At 33.5% G+C, this 20,278-nt stretch overlaps 1 protein-coding gene across 1 annotated transcript in view; it reads right to left on the bottom strand.

The window, feature by feature from the left end:
- The window catches only part of LOC122011057 (acyl-CoA-binding domain-containing protein 4-like), a 30,321-nt gene that overhangs the window by 1,914 nt on the left and 8,129 nt on the right, over positions 1-20,278 (bottom strand). Inside the window, exons 12-13 of the mRNA XM_042567498.1 lie at positions 7,218-7,301; positions 6,752-7,126 (exon numbers count right to left, since the gene is read on the bottom strand). Coding sequence (XP_042423432.1) covers positions 6,752-7,126; positions 7,218-7,301 — 459 coding nt within the window. The remainder of the gene's footprint in view (positions 1-6,751; positions 7,127-7,217; positions 7,302-20,278) is intronic.

Genomic DNA, 20,278 nt, shown 5'->3' on the forward strand with positions numbered 1-20,278 from the left:
AAATCCCAAAGGTATTGAGATAAAGAGAATTGATAAAGAATGCAGTGCGAATTGAAACTTAAATTAAGTTCGGAAAATTTGTCAAAAAATTGAATCAAAGCGAAAACTTATGAAATCACGGGACTAAAAGATGAATCTTGGTAAGAACTAAAAGGAATTTGCGGAGGAACTTAAATCTAGAAGCGGTGTGGAATTAAATCTAAGCAAAACTTTAAAAGGAAATCTGCGAGAATTGGAAAGTGCAGTATAGAAATAACGTTCTCTATACCTTTTTTTGTTTCTTTTTTAATTTTTTTTTTTAATTTCGATTGTAGTGATTCGAGGCCAGGACAAGAAAATGGAATTATTTGATTATCATGACTACTCTGAGAAAAGAATAAAACTTCTACTGCTTTGTCGAATTTATTGATTATGTACTTATTTGGTGGGGTTGAAGTTATTACAGCGAAGAAATATGAGGCCGTTGGCACCAGGAAGAGATGAAATCAGTGTCGGAAGAGGTTCGTTCCATTACTATCGAGATTTGTACAGTATAAAATCTAACGAGGATCAATGGTGAATACCCGCGAAGAGATGGAGAATACCCTGAAGAAGAAGATTGCCACATGATTCGAGGCTTGGAGGACCGAGAAGCAACATTTGCTGGAATATTTGAGGCTACCTTAAGGCGGCGTAGCAAGTGGCTCAATGTCCCTGCAGACGGGAAAAAGTTGTCCATTCAGTGGACTGGATACGTTTTGATTTGCGAAATCTGATTCGTGTCAATTGAAGTACCGTTTGAGTTTTGGATTGTTAAGGGTTGGTCTTTGTCGAGTTATAACCGTCTTCTTGTGATTATCATTAAATCTTTAAATAGTTCGTACCGTTACAGATTGGCTACGTTTTGTTCTAATCCTTTATTAACTGTGAAAGATGGACTTGGTGCCTAGATACAGACCTTTGAATGACTCCACAAGTTAGAGTTGATTCAATGTGCATTTACATTCTTCGGTTTTTCAATTTGTATATTTTAAGTCTTGAGCCTTAATTGCCAAGGTGGATTATTGTGATTGGAAGATTTTTACAAGGTTTAGTTAAAAATTACAAATATAGTAGGTTGTAGCATTGTGGGCTGGAAGATGTAGTGTATATGTCACTTGGGGTTGAAGGCAACTCGAAAAGAAAGGTTTAATTAAGCATGGTGAAAGTTCTAATTTATCCACTTGAAAATCTAGTCGGAACAAAGAGATAATAAGTTGCATCGAAAGAGTAGGGCCGAGTTTTGAAGAATAAAGATGCTAATTCTCCATTGGTTAAAGGTAAAGAACCTATCCAATCTTCAAGAAATAGAGATATTAAATGCTTTAAGTGTTTGGGAAGAGGACATATTGCTTCACAATGTCCAAACAAAAGAAGTATGCTTTTGAAAGAAAATGGTGATATTGAAACTGAGAGTGAGTCCGAAGATGATAATGCCTTGCCACCATTGATGGAAGTGATGTAGAAGAGTATGTCGTTGAAGGTGAGCCCTTGTCCTTTAAATTGTGCTCTACAAGTATGCTGACGAAGAAGATAGAAAACAATGAGACATGTTTTCTCCTAGTTGTCACGCCAAGACAAAGGTACTATACTATGATTATAGATGGGGAAGTTGCACTAATGCTTGGCTAGTACTATCTTGGTTGAGAAATTATGCTTACCAACCACTAAACATCCTAGACCTTATAAACTACAATGGTTGAATGATTGCGGGGAGGTTAAGGTTACTAAGCAAGTATTGGTTTCATTATCCATTGGTAGGTATCATGATGATGTTCTTTGTGATGTAGTACCAATGCATGCAAGTCATTTGCTTTTAGGTAGACCATGGCAATTTGATAGGAGGGTCATACACGATGGGTTCACAAATAAATATTCTTTTAAGATGCATGGTAAACTTGTAACTCTTGTACCATTAACTCCTAAGCAAGTATATGAAGATCAATTGAGGATAAAAAATGAGAGTGAAAAAAGAAAAGATTGTGAGAGAAAAAAAAAATGGAAAAGAAAAGGAGTGTGAGAAAAGAAAAAGTGAGGATGAGAGGAGTGAAAAAAAGAATGAAAAAGAAAAAAAAATCTAGAGAGTAAAAAAGGGAGCTTTTATGCAAAAGAAAGAGAGGTTAAGAGAGCTTTTTATTCTCAACAGCCGATGATTATACTTTTGTATAAGGAGGCTTATTTCAACACTAACAATCTTAACCCTTCTTTGCCTAGTGTTGTTAAATCTCTTTTGCAGGAATTTGATGATGTCTTTCCTGAAGAAGTTCCTGATGGATTGCCACCACTTAGGGGAATAGAGCACCAAATTGACTTCATCCCAGGAGCAGCTATCCCTAATCGACCAGCCTATAGGAGCAATCCTATGAAGGAGCTTCAAAAGCAAGTTGAAGAATTGATGAGAAAGGATATGTTCGAGAAAGTTTGGCGTCCTTGTGCAGTTCTGTTTTGTTTGTGCACAGAAGGATGAAACTTAAAGAATGTGTGTTGATTGTGGGTTATCAACAAGATTACGGTAAAATATCGTCGTCCTATTCCTAGATTAGATGATATCTTTAGATAAACTACATAGTTCTTGCATTTTCTCTAAAATTGATTTGAAGTCTGGCAATCGTCAAATTTGTATCGTGAGGAGATGAATGAAAAATTGATTTTAAGACTAGGTATGGTTTATGTATGAATGGTTAGTCGTATCATTTGGACTAAATAATGCACCTAGTCCTTTCGTAGAGATAATGAACCATATTTTGCTTATATTGGGTTTGTTATAGTATATTTGATGACATCTTGATTTATAGTAAAAATTTAAATGAACATCTTAATCATTTACAAAAAGTTCTACTTGTTTTGAGAAATGAAAAATTGTATGCTAACCTTCAAAAATGTTCTTTTTGCACTAATCAGATAGAGTTTCTTGGTTATATTGTTAGTGCTAAAGGAATAGCGGTTGATGAAGAAAAGGTTAAGGCAATACGTGAATGGCCAACACCAAAAACGATAACTGAGGTACGTAGCTTTCATGGGTTAGCAAGTTTCTACAGAAGGTTTGTTAAAAATTTTAGTTCTATAGCTGCACCCTTGACTGAAGTTGTTAAAAAGAATGTTGGGTTTCGTTGGGATAGTGAACAAGTTTCAGCTTTCAACTTACTTAAGGAAAAGCTAAGTTCAGCACCATTACTTGCATTACCTAACTTTGCTAAAACTTTAAAATTGGTGTGATGCATCGGGAATGAGTATTGGAGTTGTGTTAATACAGAAAATTCGACCCTTGCTTATTTTAGTGAAACTCAGCCGAACAGCTTTGAACTATCAACTTATAATGAGGAGATGTATGCGTTGGTGAGAGTTTTAGAGACTTGGCGACGTACCCGTAGCCCGAAAGAGTTTGTTATTCACCTTGATGTTGAATGAAGTTTAAGCATTTGAAGAGCAGTAAGTTGAATAGACATCTAAATGCAAATTAGGTAGAATTCATTGAATCATTCCCTTATGATCAAGTATAAACGAGGTATGGAAAAGCATTGTTGATGCTTTGTCTCGAGAAGGTATGTAATCTCTCTTTGAACCTAAAGTGTTAAGTTTGAATACATTAAAAGTCTATGTTCTAATGATCGACTTTGAAATGTGTTTGAAGTTTGTGAACATCTTGGAAAGTTTTAGCAAACCTGAGGGTTTTCTTTTTTAGAGGTGAATAGGTTGTGTGTGCCTAATTGTTCGTGAGGAATTATTAATCTAAGAATCTACGTGATGGGGACTAATGGGACATTTTGGAGTTAAAAAACTCTAAAAGTATTGGTAGAACATTTCTTTTGGCCACCACGTGAAAGCAGAGATGTGGTAATTTTTGTGAGAAGTGTATTACGTATTGGCGAGCAAAATCTAGATCTTTCTATAATAGGCGTATACATCCTTTACCAATTCCTAATGAACCTTGGGTTGATATTTCCATAGACTTTATCTTGGACTACAAGATCGAGCAATTATGAATTACATTTTTGTAGTTGTGGATAGTTTCTAAAATGTCATTTTGTTCCTTGTGAGAAAGCAGGATGATACTAATATGTTGCTGATCTATTTTTAGGGAGATCGTGCGACCCATGCAGTCACAAAGGGGCCGTAGTTTTACGTATCGTGATCTGAGAATTTCTAAGTTACTTTTGAGACATTGAAGTTAGGAGCAAACTTTGTTTTTCCGCAACTGTCGTCCATGAAGCGAGATAGGCAATGAAGTGTGTCAGATTAGGGGCCGAATCCTTTTGTGAGGAGGAATGGTAAAAGAAAGAGAACAACAAGTTGCGCAACAAGCTTATGATATGGATCATGCTCAACCCACTCTAGATATTAATGATGATCCATTATGCATCAATAGAGGTCCAATTACAAGGGCTAAAGCTAAAAAGATGAAGGAAGAACTTAATGTGCTAATTGAAGATGTGAAGGTCAAAGCTACCATTGAAGAAGGTTTGACCAAGAGCAAGTCATCCGGCTTAGTCAACCTAATTCAAACCATAGATAGGTTAGTTAACATTTAAATCTAAATATACATATAGTATGGAAATGTGGGCTCGATTTGGACTTCGATTTCTATCTTCATTTGGGTTGTAATAATGTCGTAAATTTAAAATGACTAGAAAGTAGTCTATATAGGTCTTTAATAAATGGGCTTTCTTTTTTGGTCTTTTAGGATTTTTATCACCCTATAGCTATAAATAAAGGAGGCAACAACCACACATATATCTTTGACATATTTTTCAATCTAAAGCACGATGAGGCTCCCGTTTGATGATTCTTCATTGACTTAGAACTTATCAAGGCATCTCCTTGTGGCGTTCAAAGACTTATCAACCTCAATCCCAAGGTTGTGGCGTCTCACATCTTATACGAGGTTCGTTACTTTTCTAAACTTTGGATGGGGTTTCTTTTCATCCGTCTTATAGATGCCAAACCTTCCCTTCTTTTTGTCTTCAATTCGTTGTGGATTCTTGAGATATCTTTCTCGTTGGGTACACATCAAAGAAAGGTACAAAGAAGAAAGATCTGCATATGATTTCTTTCTGTCAACTAGATAAAAATTCATGATAGTACTTAGACACCTGTTACAATGAGTCTTTTAAGGAAATAAAAAAGAATATTTAGAAATTAGATATCATAAAAGACATGTATGATAATATAGTCACTAGTGCATATTGGGAGTGACACGATTTTACTTAAACATCAAGTGTCAACATTAAGTCCCTATCTTTACTATGTTAGTAGATAGAAATGAAACCATTAACAGTTTCTAATATCTCAAATCTATTATTCAACTAGACATTAATAAAAAAAACAATTAATGGAATGAATGAACAATTGAATGGAGGAGCTTATGGATAGGGTTGGCAACAAGTTAGCTACCCATAAATTTTACACAGCTCTCATCCATACCAACTTGTTACATCTAAAACTCATACCTGTCACAAGTACTTGCTATTCTACCAATATCCAATCACTATCTGTGGGTACATGACCAACCCTTAACTCACTCTTCAACACATCATGACACCTCCAATATTCAAAAGTAATAACAAATTAGATCTCTAAAATAATTAATCCAGCCATTCATATAAAATATCTCTAAACATACAAGCCAAGAATTACTGATTGTACACCTAATAAAATCATAATATCCATCAAATTTAGTATAAGCATCCATAATATACTTTGCAAATATGTATACTAAATATGAACATGTTGAGGTACTCGAGTATTCAAACCCAAACTCATCTCATACCCATGACAAACATCTACCATTTCACCCAATCTCATTACCCGATTAACTAGGTTGGGTAATCACAAGTATCAAACAAAATATGGATCGTAGTAATAGCTACCTAAGGAATGTTATGTAGTATCGTGCCTCTTAGGCTAAATGAAAAACCTATCGAGTAGGGTATAATTTGCTATACTCTATGGATTGGTATGTTGGATTGTTAAGAAGCAATATATTTAAAATCATAGGTAACAAAAATGAGAATGGTAAACTGGATTTGAGGCATTACTAGGAAGGATAAATTAAAGATATCAATGACATCAATTAAACATAGCTCCAATAATTATAAAATGAGAAAAAATAGGTTGATATAGCGTGAACATGTTTAAACTGTATCTACTGCAATTAGAATAGTTAAATCAAATAGAGTGGAAAGTCTATGGTGTAGAAGGAGTCCACAGAAAACTTTAATTAATGTCAGAAGAAAAAAGTTTAAATAATGTAAAAAATTGATTTTAATATTTGAATATTGCTAGTGATATAGACTTAAGCAATAAAATCAATTTAGATAATCCAAGACTGATGACATACTATAGTTGGGCTCTAGTTTGTCAGTGTAATAATCGACCAAATTGACTTCATAAGTATGATAATTAGATAAATTATTACTCTGGAAACTATAAAGTGAATAATTGGGAGAAGGCTAATCTCAATTAGTATAACCTTCTTGTACTAACCCCTTGCACCTGGGCAACTCCATGTTAAAACATAAATTTAACATCTTTTTCCTGGAAGTAGATAAGCCAACTGGTCAGTCACCCTAGGTGGTTCTCAATCAAACCTAGAATAGAGTTTAGATCCCATCTGAAGGGTAGATACTAGCTGGTACAAATATGTGAGAACATTTTCTTTTTCAAAGAGGGGCAAAAGTTTGATCCATTTTCATCCACAAAAAAGAGACAGAATGATACATTAAGTGTTCATTGCCCTCACCTGTGAGAAACGGTTGTTCTGCACCTGGTCATCAGTTTCATAGTTTTCATCTTCAAGGGATGGTTTCGGCATCTTATTAGCCAAACAGTAATCTTGATCTTGATGAAATTGCTTGCTAATTGGCATGCCAGCAGATGGAGAAGGATCATCTGAAATGGATTTCCTGCCAGATATTTGCTGCTCAAGTGCAGATGCAAGACTATGTCTTGTGGCATGATTAACAGAAGTTGGGGAAGAACCAGTCTTGAGGTGAGCACCAACATCCTTAATAGTCACAGCGTGTTGTTCTTCATATGGTAATAATTCTGTATCTGGAGCAGACCGTGAACTCATTGAATGTTCATTTGTAGCCAAGAAAAGTATTTCAACCTGTGTTCAAGGAAGATACAGATATTTTTGGGGCAAACAGAGAACAGATTAAGTCATATGTAGTATCTATGATTTTTTTTAAACTTTAGACCTGACTGGATGGTTCTTTCTTGTGTCCTCCAAAGGCAAGAAGGAAAACTTTGTCTTTGTGATTAACTGGAAGCAAGCTAAAACCCTGCATAATGATAAGTGATAATAATACAAGTCAGTGCCACTATAAATGTTATAAAAACTTCATGGTTAATTAGCTACTTCTAGAACATAATTGCAATTTGCCAATGAAAAAATGAATGACTACTATCTTATAAAAAAGATACTTGCAAGGCTGATGTGTATTATGATGACCCACAGGAAGCACCACTTGCTCCATTATAGTCTTCTATTTATGTTTAGATCAAGAACAGAACAAAGTTTATACCAATCTCATCTACAAAGAAATCAGACTGCTATAAGGCCCCAAATGTAGGCCAATTTACTCCATCAAATGTTGTAAGTGAACCTACTCATAATCAAACAACATTAACTCTATTGACATGGAGAGATGCTCACCATTGAAGAGTCTAACCTGATTCATGGACAAAAACATAATGAAATCTCTTTACAGATTACTTGAAAGGTAATATTTTGGCTAACAAGTTGATGCAATATGAATTTTTCCTTTCTTCTATTCCCTGATAACTACACTATAGGAAAAAAAAATAGCAAGCAATTTTTACTTTAAGCTACAAGTATGGTGTAAAGTTTACATGCCAAACACTGATGCTAGAGAATTATCTGCAATTATGATTGTGATTGTTAAGAACCTAAATGTAAATACTAGGAACCTTATTGTGAATTTAGTGCCCATTATTACAAATATGAATAATACATTTAGGTAGAAGGGCGATCTAGGGAAAATAATAAGCTCTAATATTTCTCAATTACATGGAACTAGAGCCCTATTACTCTCTTCATCTTTCAAGTGATTCTATGGGCCCCTACCATTGTTGTGGTACCCTTGCCTGCATTCACCTACACATGTATAATCACATCCTCCTCGACCACAACAAGCATTAGCAACACCGAGCACCCTACCAACAAATGCTCAAACTTTAATCAGATTTTGAGCTCAGCTAGAGCATCTCAAGTTCAGGTTAGTCTCCTACCTGGTGAGCTCTACGTGAGGCATCCTCCTAGTGGATGTCAAATTTGACCAGGCACTGACGAGGATTACATTTTAGCCCTATACTTCCTTGTGAGCTAGCTTAAATAGAAATTAAACATAGATATCTATATAGAACCTATCCTCATTCCTCTTGCCATTTGTATTCTAACAACCTATTTTTCTTCAATGGTTCAATCCCAAAATGTCAAGTTCCTCAGCCATATCACTGCATGTTCAGTCTATTGCTTTCTTGAACTTTTCAAGTTATATGACTATTATCACAGAGAAGTTTAACAAGAACAATGCTTCATCAGCTACAGCTCTAATCAAATCAACATATAAGCTCTTCCGATTGCAATATTAATGGATCATCAAACTTGATTCAACAATTGAGAAATGCTAAGCCTGGGCATAGAGAAAAGTTGCTGAAAACTCCAAAACACATGGGAATCACCTCTCAACAATGAATGATGCAAGAAACACATAAATGAATGAACACCTAAGTCCACACTTAGCCCAAGAAAGCCATCTTTGTGCATTTTAACAAGTTGTAAAAATAGGAATAAACCAATAACATAACAATTGAAGAAGTGAACAAACAGATGCTACAAATCTAGACAAAATTCTAAAAACTGAACCCCCATCAACAACCTCATTGTGTTCTTTAACCCTAATAGAATGCTATTGTGTACAATAACAAAAACTAGACATGACACTACAAAATTGAACATCCAATAGCATCAACACCATATCCAACTCAATAACAAGCATTTAAGTAAAATTGAACACCCATCAACATCCACACCATATTTAAGACATGATTTCGGAGTCACCATATATTTTACCTTTATTATCATTTTGTCAATATGACAAGTTTTATTATTTTCAATCATTGTTAGGTGTCTAGTTTACATTGCTACATTCTTCACTTGACAAATAATATCTTCTATATTACTTTTAACTCAGAAATTTCATTGTATGACCATTATTCTTCTAACCTATAATGCAAAAATCATCATTTATTTCATAATAAGATATTGGATTTAATTTAATTTCTTATCGAGTAAGATCACCTTTTTAATTGATTAAATTTAACATTAATGATTTCCTTTCTTATTTTTAAAATCATATAAATAAAATTCAAATCGTACTAGCTTGGCTGGTTCGGTTATTTTAGCTTCCAATTCATATTGCAAGAATTGTATCATTTTATTTATAAATTGTATCATAGAAATCAAGAATCGCATGATTCTGACAATTATGATTATTGCTTGTTCTTCTATCATTGACAATTATCAAGAAGCATCTTCCCATGCTTCTTTTCATGGTGTAGAAGCTGTTGGTCGAACTCTCCTTTTATAGCCCCGTCCTAGCGCCTAGATCCCCTCCCGGGTACCTGGACAGTGTTGATGTGGCGAGCTCTTGTCGAAACTTCATCCCTGAAGTTTATCCACGTCTGTGCGCCGGACCCCCTCCGAGCATCTGGATCACTGACGTGGAACAGCCAGTCGTCGCCCTCCAACTCAGCAAATCGATCAAATTTCAGCCGTCTGGGTACCTGGAATACCTTCGGGCGCCCGGATCACCAGGGTGCCTGGCAAGGCACCCGCTCAGGCTGATCCTTCGTCGAAACTTGCCCGGTCACCCGGAGCAGCTCCAGGCCCTCGGACGAGCGCCCGGATCCCCTTTGGGTGCTCGGACTGCCGTTTTCCAACACTTCACTTTCTGCAAAAAAAAAAAAAAAAAAAAAAAAAAAGAGTTAACCCAAACAAATAAACAATATAAAATATAAATTTGACAGCATTCGGACTATCCAATCCAGACTTTGAGTTTTGCTGAAACTCTAGGTCGGACCAACGCCTATTGTTCACTCTTCTGGGAATACGTCCTCACCTACTACTCTCAAGAAAAATTACCTTTTATCATACAGGTTCTCCAGATCGTCTGGGCTTTTGCTCAGCGTTTGAGACATCAGGGCTTCATACTGAACGTCTAATCCCCGACTCGTCCAATCTTCCACCCATGGCCTCCAGGATTTTCACTTAGCATCCTCAACTCTAGGATTTTGTGTAGGATCGAAAAGAATTTAGATATCTCCACAATGACATGATATTGTCCACTTTGGGCCTAGACCCTCATAGCTTTGCTCTTGGGCTCTCCCCAAAAGACCTCTTGCCAATGGAGATATCTTTCTTTTTATAAACCCATGATCTTTCCCATGTATTTTCAATGTGGGACTATGTTTACAACCTTGCAACCCCAACAATCCCCCCTTCAAACAAAGGACCACAGACTTTCCACGTCCGATCCTTGACCCACCAGGTCTTCCTGCCCCTCGGTTCACCCGACCTACTAGGACTTTTGTGCCTAGCCGCAACTAGAACTTCCTGCCTGGTGTCTGGTCCTCTTGATCCAAACATAGAAGCCCGCACTTTTTTGTTCGAAGTCAATATTGTACCCACATGGCTCAATCAGACCATAGCTCTTGTGCGCAGTTGGCGGTTAAACCTTCTGGCAGTCTGGGCTCTGATACCAATTGTAGGATCGAAAATAATTTAGATATCTCCACAATGATATGATATTGTCCACTTTGGGCCTAGACCCTCATGGCTTTGCTCTTGGGCTCTCCCAAAAAGGCCTCTTGCCAATGGAGATATCTTTCTCTTTATAAACCCATGATCTTTCCCATGTGTTTTCAATTTGGGACTATGTTTGCAACCTTACAACCCCAACATTTTGTCTCACGTCCGCGACCCGCCAAGACTTTGCTCAGTTCCCTGGACTAGGATTTCACTGCCTAACCACAACTATGACTTTCCTTTTGCGTAAGATCACTTACAACTTTCCTGCACACTTAGTTTAACTTGTTAGATCAACAATAACACTTATCTTAGAACGCTTTGCCATTATCAAAACTCAGATTTCATTGTCTAGTGCTCATTGCACCGATAATCTCTCCTTTTTTGATTATGACAACACAGTTCATAATTAAGTTAAATACAACAGATAACAACTAAGAATAATTTACCATTTTTACAAGTCAAATTTTTCTAAAACTAAATTTCTAAGTTTTGAAATACAACTAAGAATTCAGAGTTAAAGACCCCCCTTGAATATAGCACTTTCTTAGTAAATACTTAGCTATACATACTTAGCTAAAAATACTTTTTCAAAAACACTTATTTTTTCTTGCTTTTAAATTATTTTTTGAAAAATACTTTCACCTTTTTTTTAAACTTAAATTGAAAAAGTACTTTAAAAATTGAAAAATATTTTAACTTAAAGAAAACTTTGAAGTACGTTTGAAAATTTAAAAATATTTAAATTTTGAAATAATATTTAACTTTAAAATTTAGAAAAATACTTTAACTTTTTGGGAAAAAAATATTTAACTAAACTCCTTTTACTCTCCCTTTGGCATATATCAAAAAAAAACTAAGTAGAAAAAAAAAGCTATTAATAAGTAAAAAAAAATTTAATCTCTGCATTGATTAATGTCTTAAGAAAAACTATTTAAGTAAGTGTTTTAAGTTTGAGGGGAAAGTCAATGATTTTAATCCAAGCATGTAAAACTCAAAGTAAAGAAAAAATTTAAAAATAGTCATCTATTTTCCTTAGAAGAAATGTCTAATTATTAATCACTAGCTATTTACCATAAGGTATTAGCGGTTACTTAGTCAAGTTAAGTAGTGATCCAGTTAGGTTTACTAAAAAGAATGACTTAACTTGATCAATTTGAATTGGTATTTATGGTCAGACTTATGTTGATGCACAGACATAAGCATTTTAAAGTCCAGCAATACCATATGATTTTACCACTCTAAATGTTTTTTATACACAAGCAAAGTATTTCTATTGTGCTTATGAGATGCTCTGGCTGAAACCTATGGGTATATGCTTTATAGGATAAAAACCTAGGCTAAGTCCAATTTTTAAAACAACAACAACAACCAATCTTTTTCCCACTAGGTGAAGTCGGTTGTATGAATTCTTTTATGCCATTGAACTCTATCTCCTATTATATCATCATCTATATTTAAATAAATTTTATCTTGTTTTATTGTTGCTAACTAAGTCTTTTTTTTTATCTTCCTCTTCCTCGTTTGATATGTATGTTTATCATAGTTTCACATCGCCTAACTGGAGCATTTATTGGTCGTCTAAGTACATGTCCGTACCATCTTAAACGTGTCTCTCGGAGTTTTTCCACAATAAATGTAACTCCAACTTTCTCTCTAATTCTTTCATTTCTTATTTTGTCCATACTCGTATGTCCACACATCCACCTTAACATCCTCATCTCTGCAACTCTCATCTTCTGCTCATGTGCTCGAGTCATAACCCAACATTCAGCTTCATATAACATAGCAGGTCTAACTACAGTTTTATAGAACTTACCTTTAAGTTTAAGAGGTATTTTATGGTCACATAAAACGCTCGGCGCTCCCCTCCATTTCACCCATCATGCTTATATTCTATGTAAGACATATCTTTCAATTCCTCCATCATTTTGCAAAAATAATCCTAAATATTTAAATCTCTCGATTCCGGGCAACTCGTCCTCTCCTATCTTAACAATTGTTTCATTACTTTTAATATTTCTAAACTTAAATTCCATATATTCTGTCTTTAATCTACTAATCTTAAAACCTTTCCCTTCTAGTGTTTCCCTCTAAGATTCTAGTTTAGCATTTACTCCTTCACGTGTCTCATCTACCAAAATAATATCATCTGCAAATAACATGCACTACGGTACTGTGTCTTGAATGTGCACAGTGAGTTCGTCAATAATTAGTGTAAAAAGATAGTGACTTAGAGTTGATCATTGATGTAACCATATCTTTATTGGAAATGCTTCAGTTTACTTCGCCTGAAGTTTTTACTCTGGTCATTACATCCTCATACATATCTTTAATTAATTCAATATATGTTACGCTAACACCTCTCTTTTCTAAAATTCTCCATATAATTTTCTCTGACTCTATCATAAGTTTTTTCTAAGTCAATGAATATCATGTGTAGATTTTATTTTTGCTCTCGATATTTTTCAATTAATTATCTAAGAAGATGTATAGCTTCTATTGTCGACCTTCCAGGCATGAACCCAAATTGATTTTCTATCACTGTAGTCTCCTTCCTTAATCTTTTTTCTATTACTTTCTCCCAAAGTTTCATAGTATGACTCATTAGTTTAATATCCCTATCGTTTGAACAATTTTGTACATTCCCTTATTCTTATATAAGGGAACTAGAGTACTTATCCTCCATTGATCAGGCATTTTTTTCGTTTTTAATATCATGTTAAATAATTTTGTAAGTCATTCAATACCTTGTTTCCCTAAGCACTTCCATACCTCTATCGGAATATCATCTGGTCCAACAGCTTTTCCACTATGCATCTCATTTAAAGTTTGCTTTACTTCTGAAGTTTGAATTCTACGATAAAAATTAAAATTTCTATGCTCATTTGACTTACTTAAATTACCTAAGTTAAGTTGGTCACCTAAACCTTCATTAAAAAGTTGATGAAAATACCTCTTCCATCGCTCTTTTATTTCTCCATCGTTTACTAATACCCTATTACATTCATCTTTAATACATTTTATTTGACTAAGATCTCTTATTTTCCTTTCTCTAACTTTAGTTATTCAATAAATATCTCTTTCCCCTTCTTTTATATCCAATTTTTGATATAACCGTTCAAAAATTTCATTTTTTGTTTCACTCACTACTTTCTTAGCTTCTTTCTTGGCTATTGTATATTTTTTTAAATTTCCTCATTCTTACAAATATATAATTCTTTATAACTTATTCGTTTTTCATTCACTTTCTCTTGTACTTTCTCATTCCACCGCCATGATTCTTTACTTAGTGGCGCATGCCCCTTTGACTCACAGAGTACACTCTTAGCTACTATTTTCAACTTTAATACCATCTTATCCCATGTTGTATTAGAGTCATCGTATATTTCACCTAATGTTTGTACTTCTACCTTCTCCTTAAATATATTTTGTTTCATATCATTTAACTTCCACCACTTAATTTTAGGAATTGTATATATTTTCTTTCTATTGATACTATATTTGAGGCGTATATCCAACACTACTACCTTATGTTAGATAGTTAAGTTTTCTCCAGGGATGACTTTGCAATCTTTACAAATCTTTCTATCCTTCTTCCTAACCATAAGAAAGTCAATTTGCGATTTATTATTCCCACTTTTGAATGTGATTAAGTGTTCTGCTCTTTTCTTAAAAAATGTATTAGATAATATAAGGTCATATGCTATCACAAAATCTAATATAGTTTTCCCTTCCTCATTCCTCGTTCCAAATCCATAACTCCCATGTCCTCTCTCATATTCCTCATTTTTCACTCCGACATGCACATTTAGATCACCTCCTATTAAAATCATTTCATTTGATGGAATATTTTATAATATTTCATCTAAGTCCTCCCAAAACCTTAATTTGGTAGCTTCATCTAATCCTACTTGTGGTGCATATACGCTAATTATGTTCATAGTTTTTTCGCCACTATTATCTTAAGTGCTATAATTCTATCCCCTTTTCTAACTACTCCTACAACTTCATCCTTTAACAAACTATCTACAATAATACCCACTTCATTTCTTGCTTTACTCTTTCCAGTGTACATAACTTAAAAGCTGAGTTCTCTATCATCTTTGCCTTCTCTCCTGTATATTTTGTCTCTTGTACACACAAAATACTAATTCTTCTCCTAATCATCATATCTACTACCTCCATTGATTTACGAGTTCCTATGTTCCATGTTCCAAATCTTAGATTATTAATTTTCTTATCATATTTGTTCTTATCCAACCTATGGTGTGAGAACTCTTGTCTATTTAACACTACACCCAAGTTCTCATGGAGATATAGCGATCCTTGCTGAGACGTTACAGTCGGACCCTGTAATGTGAAATCTTGCATATTTAGCACTACACCCGAATTCTGGAGATGTAGCGATCCTTGCCGAAACATTACAGTCGGTCCCTGCAACGCGTGTTCCTTCCGGAGAACAACCTAGCATTAGCACAATAATTTAATGGATTCATTCATTGAATATTTGTCATAGTTTGATGCTGGCTGGTAACCTAACGCAAAGCTAATAAGATTTTTGAAGAGATAATATATTTTTTAAAAAAAACATAATTTTTGAAAAGTAGAATGGGAGCCTTGGTGCAACGGTAAAGTTGTTGCTTTGTGACCAAAAAGTCACATGTTCGAATCTTAAAAAGTCTCTTGTAAAAAAACAAGGTAAGGATCATCCAACGGATCCTTCCCGAGACCCCGCGTAGTGGGAGCTTCGTGCGTCGGTGGCTTTTTATAAATTTTTTAAAAGTCAAACAATAAAATAATGATTTTAAAATCTTTAGAATCTATTCTACTAAGTACATATCTAATTGTCTTCTAAGTGTACTGAACTCATGTTCAGATAAGGGTTTTGTGAAAATGTCTGTTAAATTTAACTTGGACTCAACATACTTAAGTATAATATCACCCCTAGCTACATGATCCCTTATAAAATGATGCTTAACCTCTACATGTTTAGTCCTTGAGTGGTGCATGGATTTTTGATTAAATTGATTAAGCTTATATTATCAATTAAAATTTTTATATTTTTATATTCTAATTAATAATCTTCTAAAGTGTGCATCGTCCAAAATAATTGAGATGCACATTCACCCATATCTATGTACTCCGCTTTAGTAGTGGATAGGACAACACAATGTTGTTTTCTACTAGACCAGCTTACTAAGGTTCAGTTGACAGTTTCCATTTACTTTTTTTATCTAGTTTGCATCTAGCATAGTCTGAGTACCCAACTAAGTCAAATGTGTTAGTCCTAGGGTACCAAAGTCCTACACTTATGTCCTCTTAATGTATCTAAGTATCCTTTTTACATTAGTTAAGTATGATCTTTTGCACAAGATTAGTACCTAGCACGCATACCGCAAATAAAATATCAAGTCGACTTGGGTTAGGTGTAAACTTCCTATTACACTTCATAATATTTTAAATCTACTGATTTTCCTTACATGCAAGTCAATTTTAACATTATTTGTCATTAGAGTATTAATATTTTTAGAAATTTTCATTTTAAATTTCTTAATTAATTCTTTAGCATGCTTTGTTTGATAAACATAAATTCCCTCTTTTGTTTTTTTATTTGTAATCCTAGAAAAAATTAAATTCTCCTACCATACTCGTTTTAAATTCATTTTTCATTAATTTAATGAATTCTTTTAAAACTTTTGTATTAGTTGAGCCAAAATTTATATCATCTACATAGATCTGGACTATTAAAATATCTTTTCTAAGGTTTTAACAAATAAAGTTTGGTCTATTTAGCCTTGGTTAAATCCTTTAGACATTAAGTATGTTGATAGTCGTTCATACCAAACCCTAGGTGCTTGTTTTAATCCATACAAAGCTTTCTTTAACCTAAGGACATGATTTGGGTGGTGCAAATCTTCAAATCATGGGGTTGATTTACATAAACTTCTTCTTTAATGAACCTATTGAGGAATCACGGACTTTACGTTCATTTGGTATAACTTGAATCTTTTATGTGCCGTATAGGCTAGCGGCATCTGATGGATTCAAGTCTAACTACGGTCATAAGTTTCATCATAATCTAACACTTCTACTTGATTAAACCCCTTAGCCACTAGTTTAATTTTATTTCTTACTATTTCACCTATATCGTCTAGTTTATTTGAAAAGACTCACTTAATATCAATTATAAATTTACGTGGTTTCTTTCAAATAAAGTTAATTTCTCTTGCATCATAATTATTCAATCTGGGTCGGGTAGAACTTCTTCTATAGTTTTGGATTTAATTTTGGAAATAAGAATTATTTCACTTAGATTTCTATAAGATTATCGAATTCGAACTCCTAGGGTTAAATCACTAAAAATTTGATCGATTAGGTGACTAGATCTTATCCTAGATGGTCTTATGTTAGAGTCAACACTTGGTTCTTCTGATTCACTTGATTCAAGTCTAATTTTATCATTTTCTTCATCTTCTATGCTTCTTGTAATTTGATAATTATTTTCATTGATTAAGTTAGGTAAATTATTCTATTCGTTAAAAATTACATTGATTGTTTCATCAACTTTTAGGGTATTTTTGTTATAAACTCTATAAGCCCTACTGTTTGTGGAGTACCCCAAAAATATGTTAGATATTGATTTAGACGTAAATTTGCCAAAATAATCATTAGTGTTTAGTATGTGTACTCTACATCAAAAAACTTTTAGATAATTTAGGTTGAATATTTTATTGTAATATATTTCATAAGGGGTTTTATTATAAAATTTATTAATTAAGATTCTATTTTGAATATAACAAGCTATATTTATTGCTTCTGCTCAAAATTGATTACTTAGGTTATATTCATTTAATATCGTTCTAGCAGCTTCTTGTAATGTTATATTTTTTTGTTTAACTAGACCATTTTGTTGGAAGCTCTAGGACATAAAAATTCATGATTATATCCATTAGTTTGACAAAATTCGATAAACTTATGATTTTGAATCCCCCTTCACGTCTAATTCTCTTAATCTTAGCATCTTTTTCATTTTCTATTAATTTACAAAAATTATTAAAGATTTCAAACGTTTCATCTTTAGTTTTTAGAAATTTTACCTAAATAAATCTTGAATAATCATCAATTATAACTAAGTAGCTTTGGTTTTACTTAGTGACTTAGCTCCGTGTGAATTAAATAGGTCTAAGTGTAGGAGCTCAAGTATTGAGTTAGTTCGATTTAGGTTTGTTGATTTGTAGGTTGTCTTAGTTTATTTACCTTGTTGACAAGTATTACAGATTGTATTTACAAAATTTTTTAATTTAAGTAAACCTTTAACTAAGCCATTTTGACTCATTTTTTAAATGAATCTGATGTGAGTGTCACACAATCTCCTGTGCCACAATTTGATTTCCTCTTGTTGTGTCAAAAGACACTTTAGTGAAGAGGTGCATGGGTCAATTGTGTAAATATTATTTTTCCTAATTCCCTTAAGTGTAATTTCAAGAATTTCAACATTTTCAATTAAATATTCAAAATTAGAAAAAATCACTAAGTATCCAGAGTCACACAGTTGACTTATACTAAATAAGTTAAAATTAAATCTATCAACTAATAAGACTTTTCGGATAATAAAATCGAAACTCAATTTGATATTACCGATTACCTTAAGTTTTTCATCGTTGTCAAACGCAACTAACCCTAAGTTCTTGAATTTTAACTTATGAACTTCAATCAGTCTCCAGTCATGTGTCTAGAGCATCCACTATCCAACATCCATTGGTCTAAATCATTATGTTCATACACATCAAGTATTTGATTTTGATCCAATTTTGACGGATTATAAGATAGATTGAATTCAACCCCTCATTTTCCATCTCACCTATTTTAAGTTGTCAATCATGTTATACTTATGGGTAATTGTGAGATGATTGATTGATTTTAACTTAAGTTTTAGTTAGATTAATTAGATTTATATTTTAAGTTGATCTAAATTAATTTGATTAGATTTAAGTTTTAATTTGATTTGATTTAATTTGAGTTAAGTTCGAGTTAATTTAAGTTTGATTTAAGTTTAATTTGGTTTGATTAAGTTTAATTTGATTTAAGTTTAATTAGATTTGGTTTAAGTTAATTCGAGTTTAATAAGATTTGGTTTAAATTGACTTATTTTAAACCTAAATTCATCTCACCCATTTATAGATTGTCGATTAAAAACTTTATAAGTTTTGTTAAATGATTAATTTTATCTTCAATTTAGATTAAAATCTAAGTATTGATGTACATATGAGTTGGATTAAGGTTTAACAGTTAGTTAATTAAATATTCATTTCGATAATTGACTTCAGTGTGACGAGGCATTAAGCCTTTTTGGATATTGGCAACAACCACTTCTAGACAAAATCTTTTAAAGAAATTAAATATTTATTTTTTTTCTGAGAATCTTTGATCTAACTAAATAAGTGTCGATCAAGCCTAAGTCCTTTTTTATCCTATTCTAAACATGCATAAGGAAAGCGGTAAAATAAACATTAAACAAGTTTATTTGATAATGAAGATACTCTTTTTATTGGTTTCCTTTGGATCATAGCTTTGATAAGGTCTATCAAGGTAATGGATTTGATCCTTAGGAATTCAATATTGATCAAGCTCAACTTAATTAACCAAGTTAGACTTTGGGACCCAAACTTGGATTACCTTTTTATTTGTTCGATTAACAAGAAACAGGTAAAATTTAAATTTATGTTTGACCTTATAACCAAGTCCAGATCAGTTATATATGATCCTTTGTTTCCCAAGAATCAAGTTATGTTCTTGGAACCCAAAGTGAATCGTTCCAATGTTTTCTTAAATTCTTTAACTTAAGTTCTTAGATTGGAATTTTCTTCCTCAAGTTGGACTTGACTTGGAGTTTCAATTTGTGTCTCCTCGGTTAATGAACTTGGGTTACTCTTTTCCTTGAGGGTTTTAACCTCCTCTTGGAGTGACTTGACCGGAGGTTGAATTTAATCAAATTTTCTAGACAAGTAGAAGATTAAATTATACGATCTAATTAAAGAAATATTGAACCTTATGAACTAGATACGGATCCATAGCTTCGCTCGAACTCAGCTTCCGATTTTGTCTTGGACTCAAATTCGATGACTTGTTCTCGGGCTAAAAGTACGAGGAAGCTCATCTGTTCGAGATCTTCATCGAAATCTTCTGATGAAGACTCATCCCATGTTGCTTGTAGTGTTTTCTTCTTTCGTTGCTTCTTCACTTCCTTCAAGTTTGGACAATTCGTCTTAATGTGTTCCATTTTGTTGTAGCCGTAGCAGGTGACATCGGACTTGACCTTTGTGTTTGATTTTGGACTTGGTTGCGTCGTCTTTAACTGAATCACCTTCTTGAATTCTCTTTTGGTGAATCCCTTCTTTTTCTTGTATAGTTTTCGTACTAGGTTGA

Source organism: Zingiber officinale, chromosome 8A, assembly GCF_018446385.1.
Source record: "Zingiber officinale cultivar Zhangliang chromosome 8A, Zo_v1.1, whole genome shotgun sequence".
Taxonomy (NCBI): domain Eukaryota; kingdom Viridiplantae; phylum Streptophyta; class Magnoliopsida; order Zingiberales; family Zingiberaceae; genus Zingiber; species Zingiber officinale.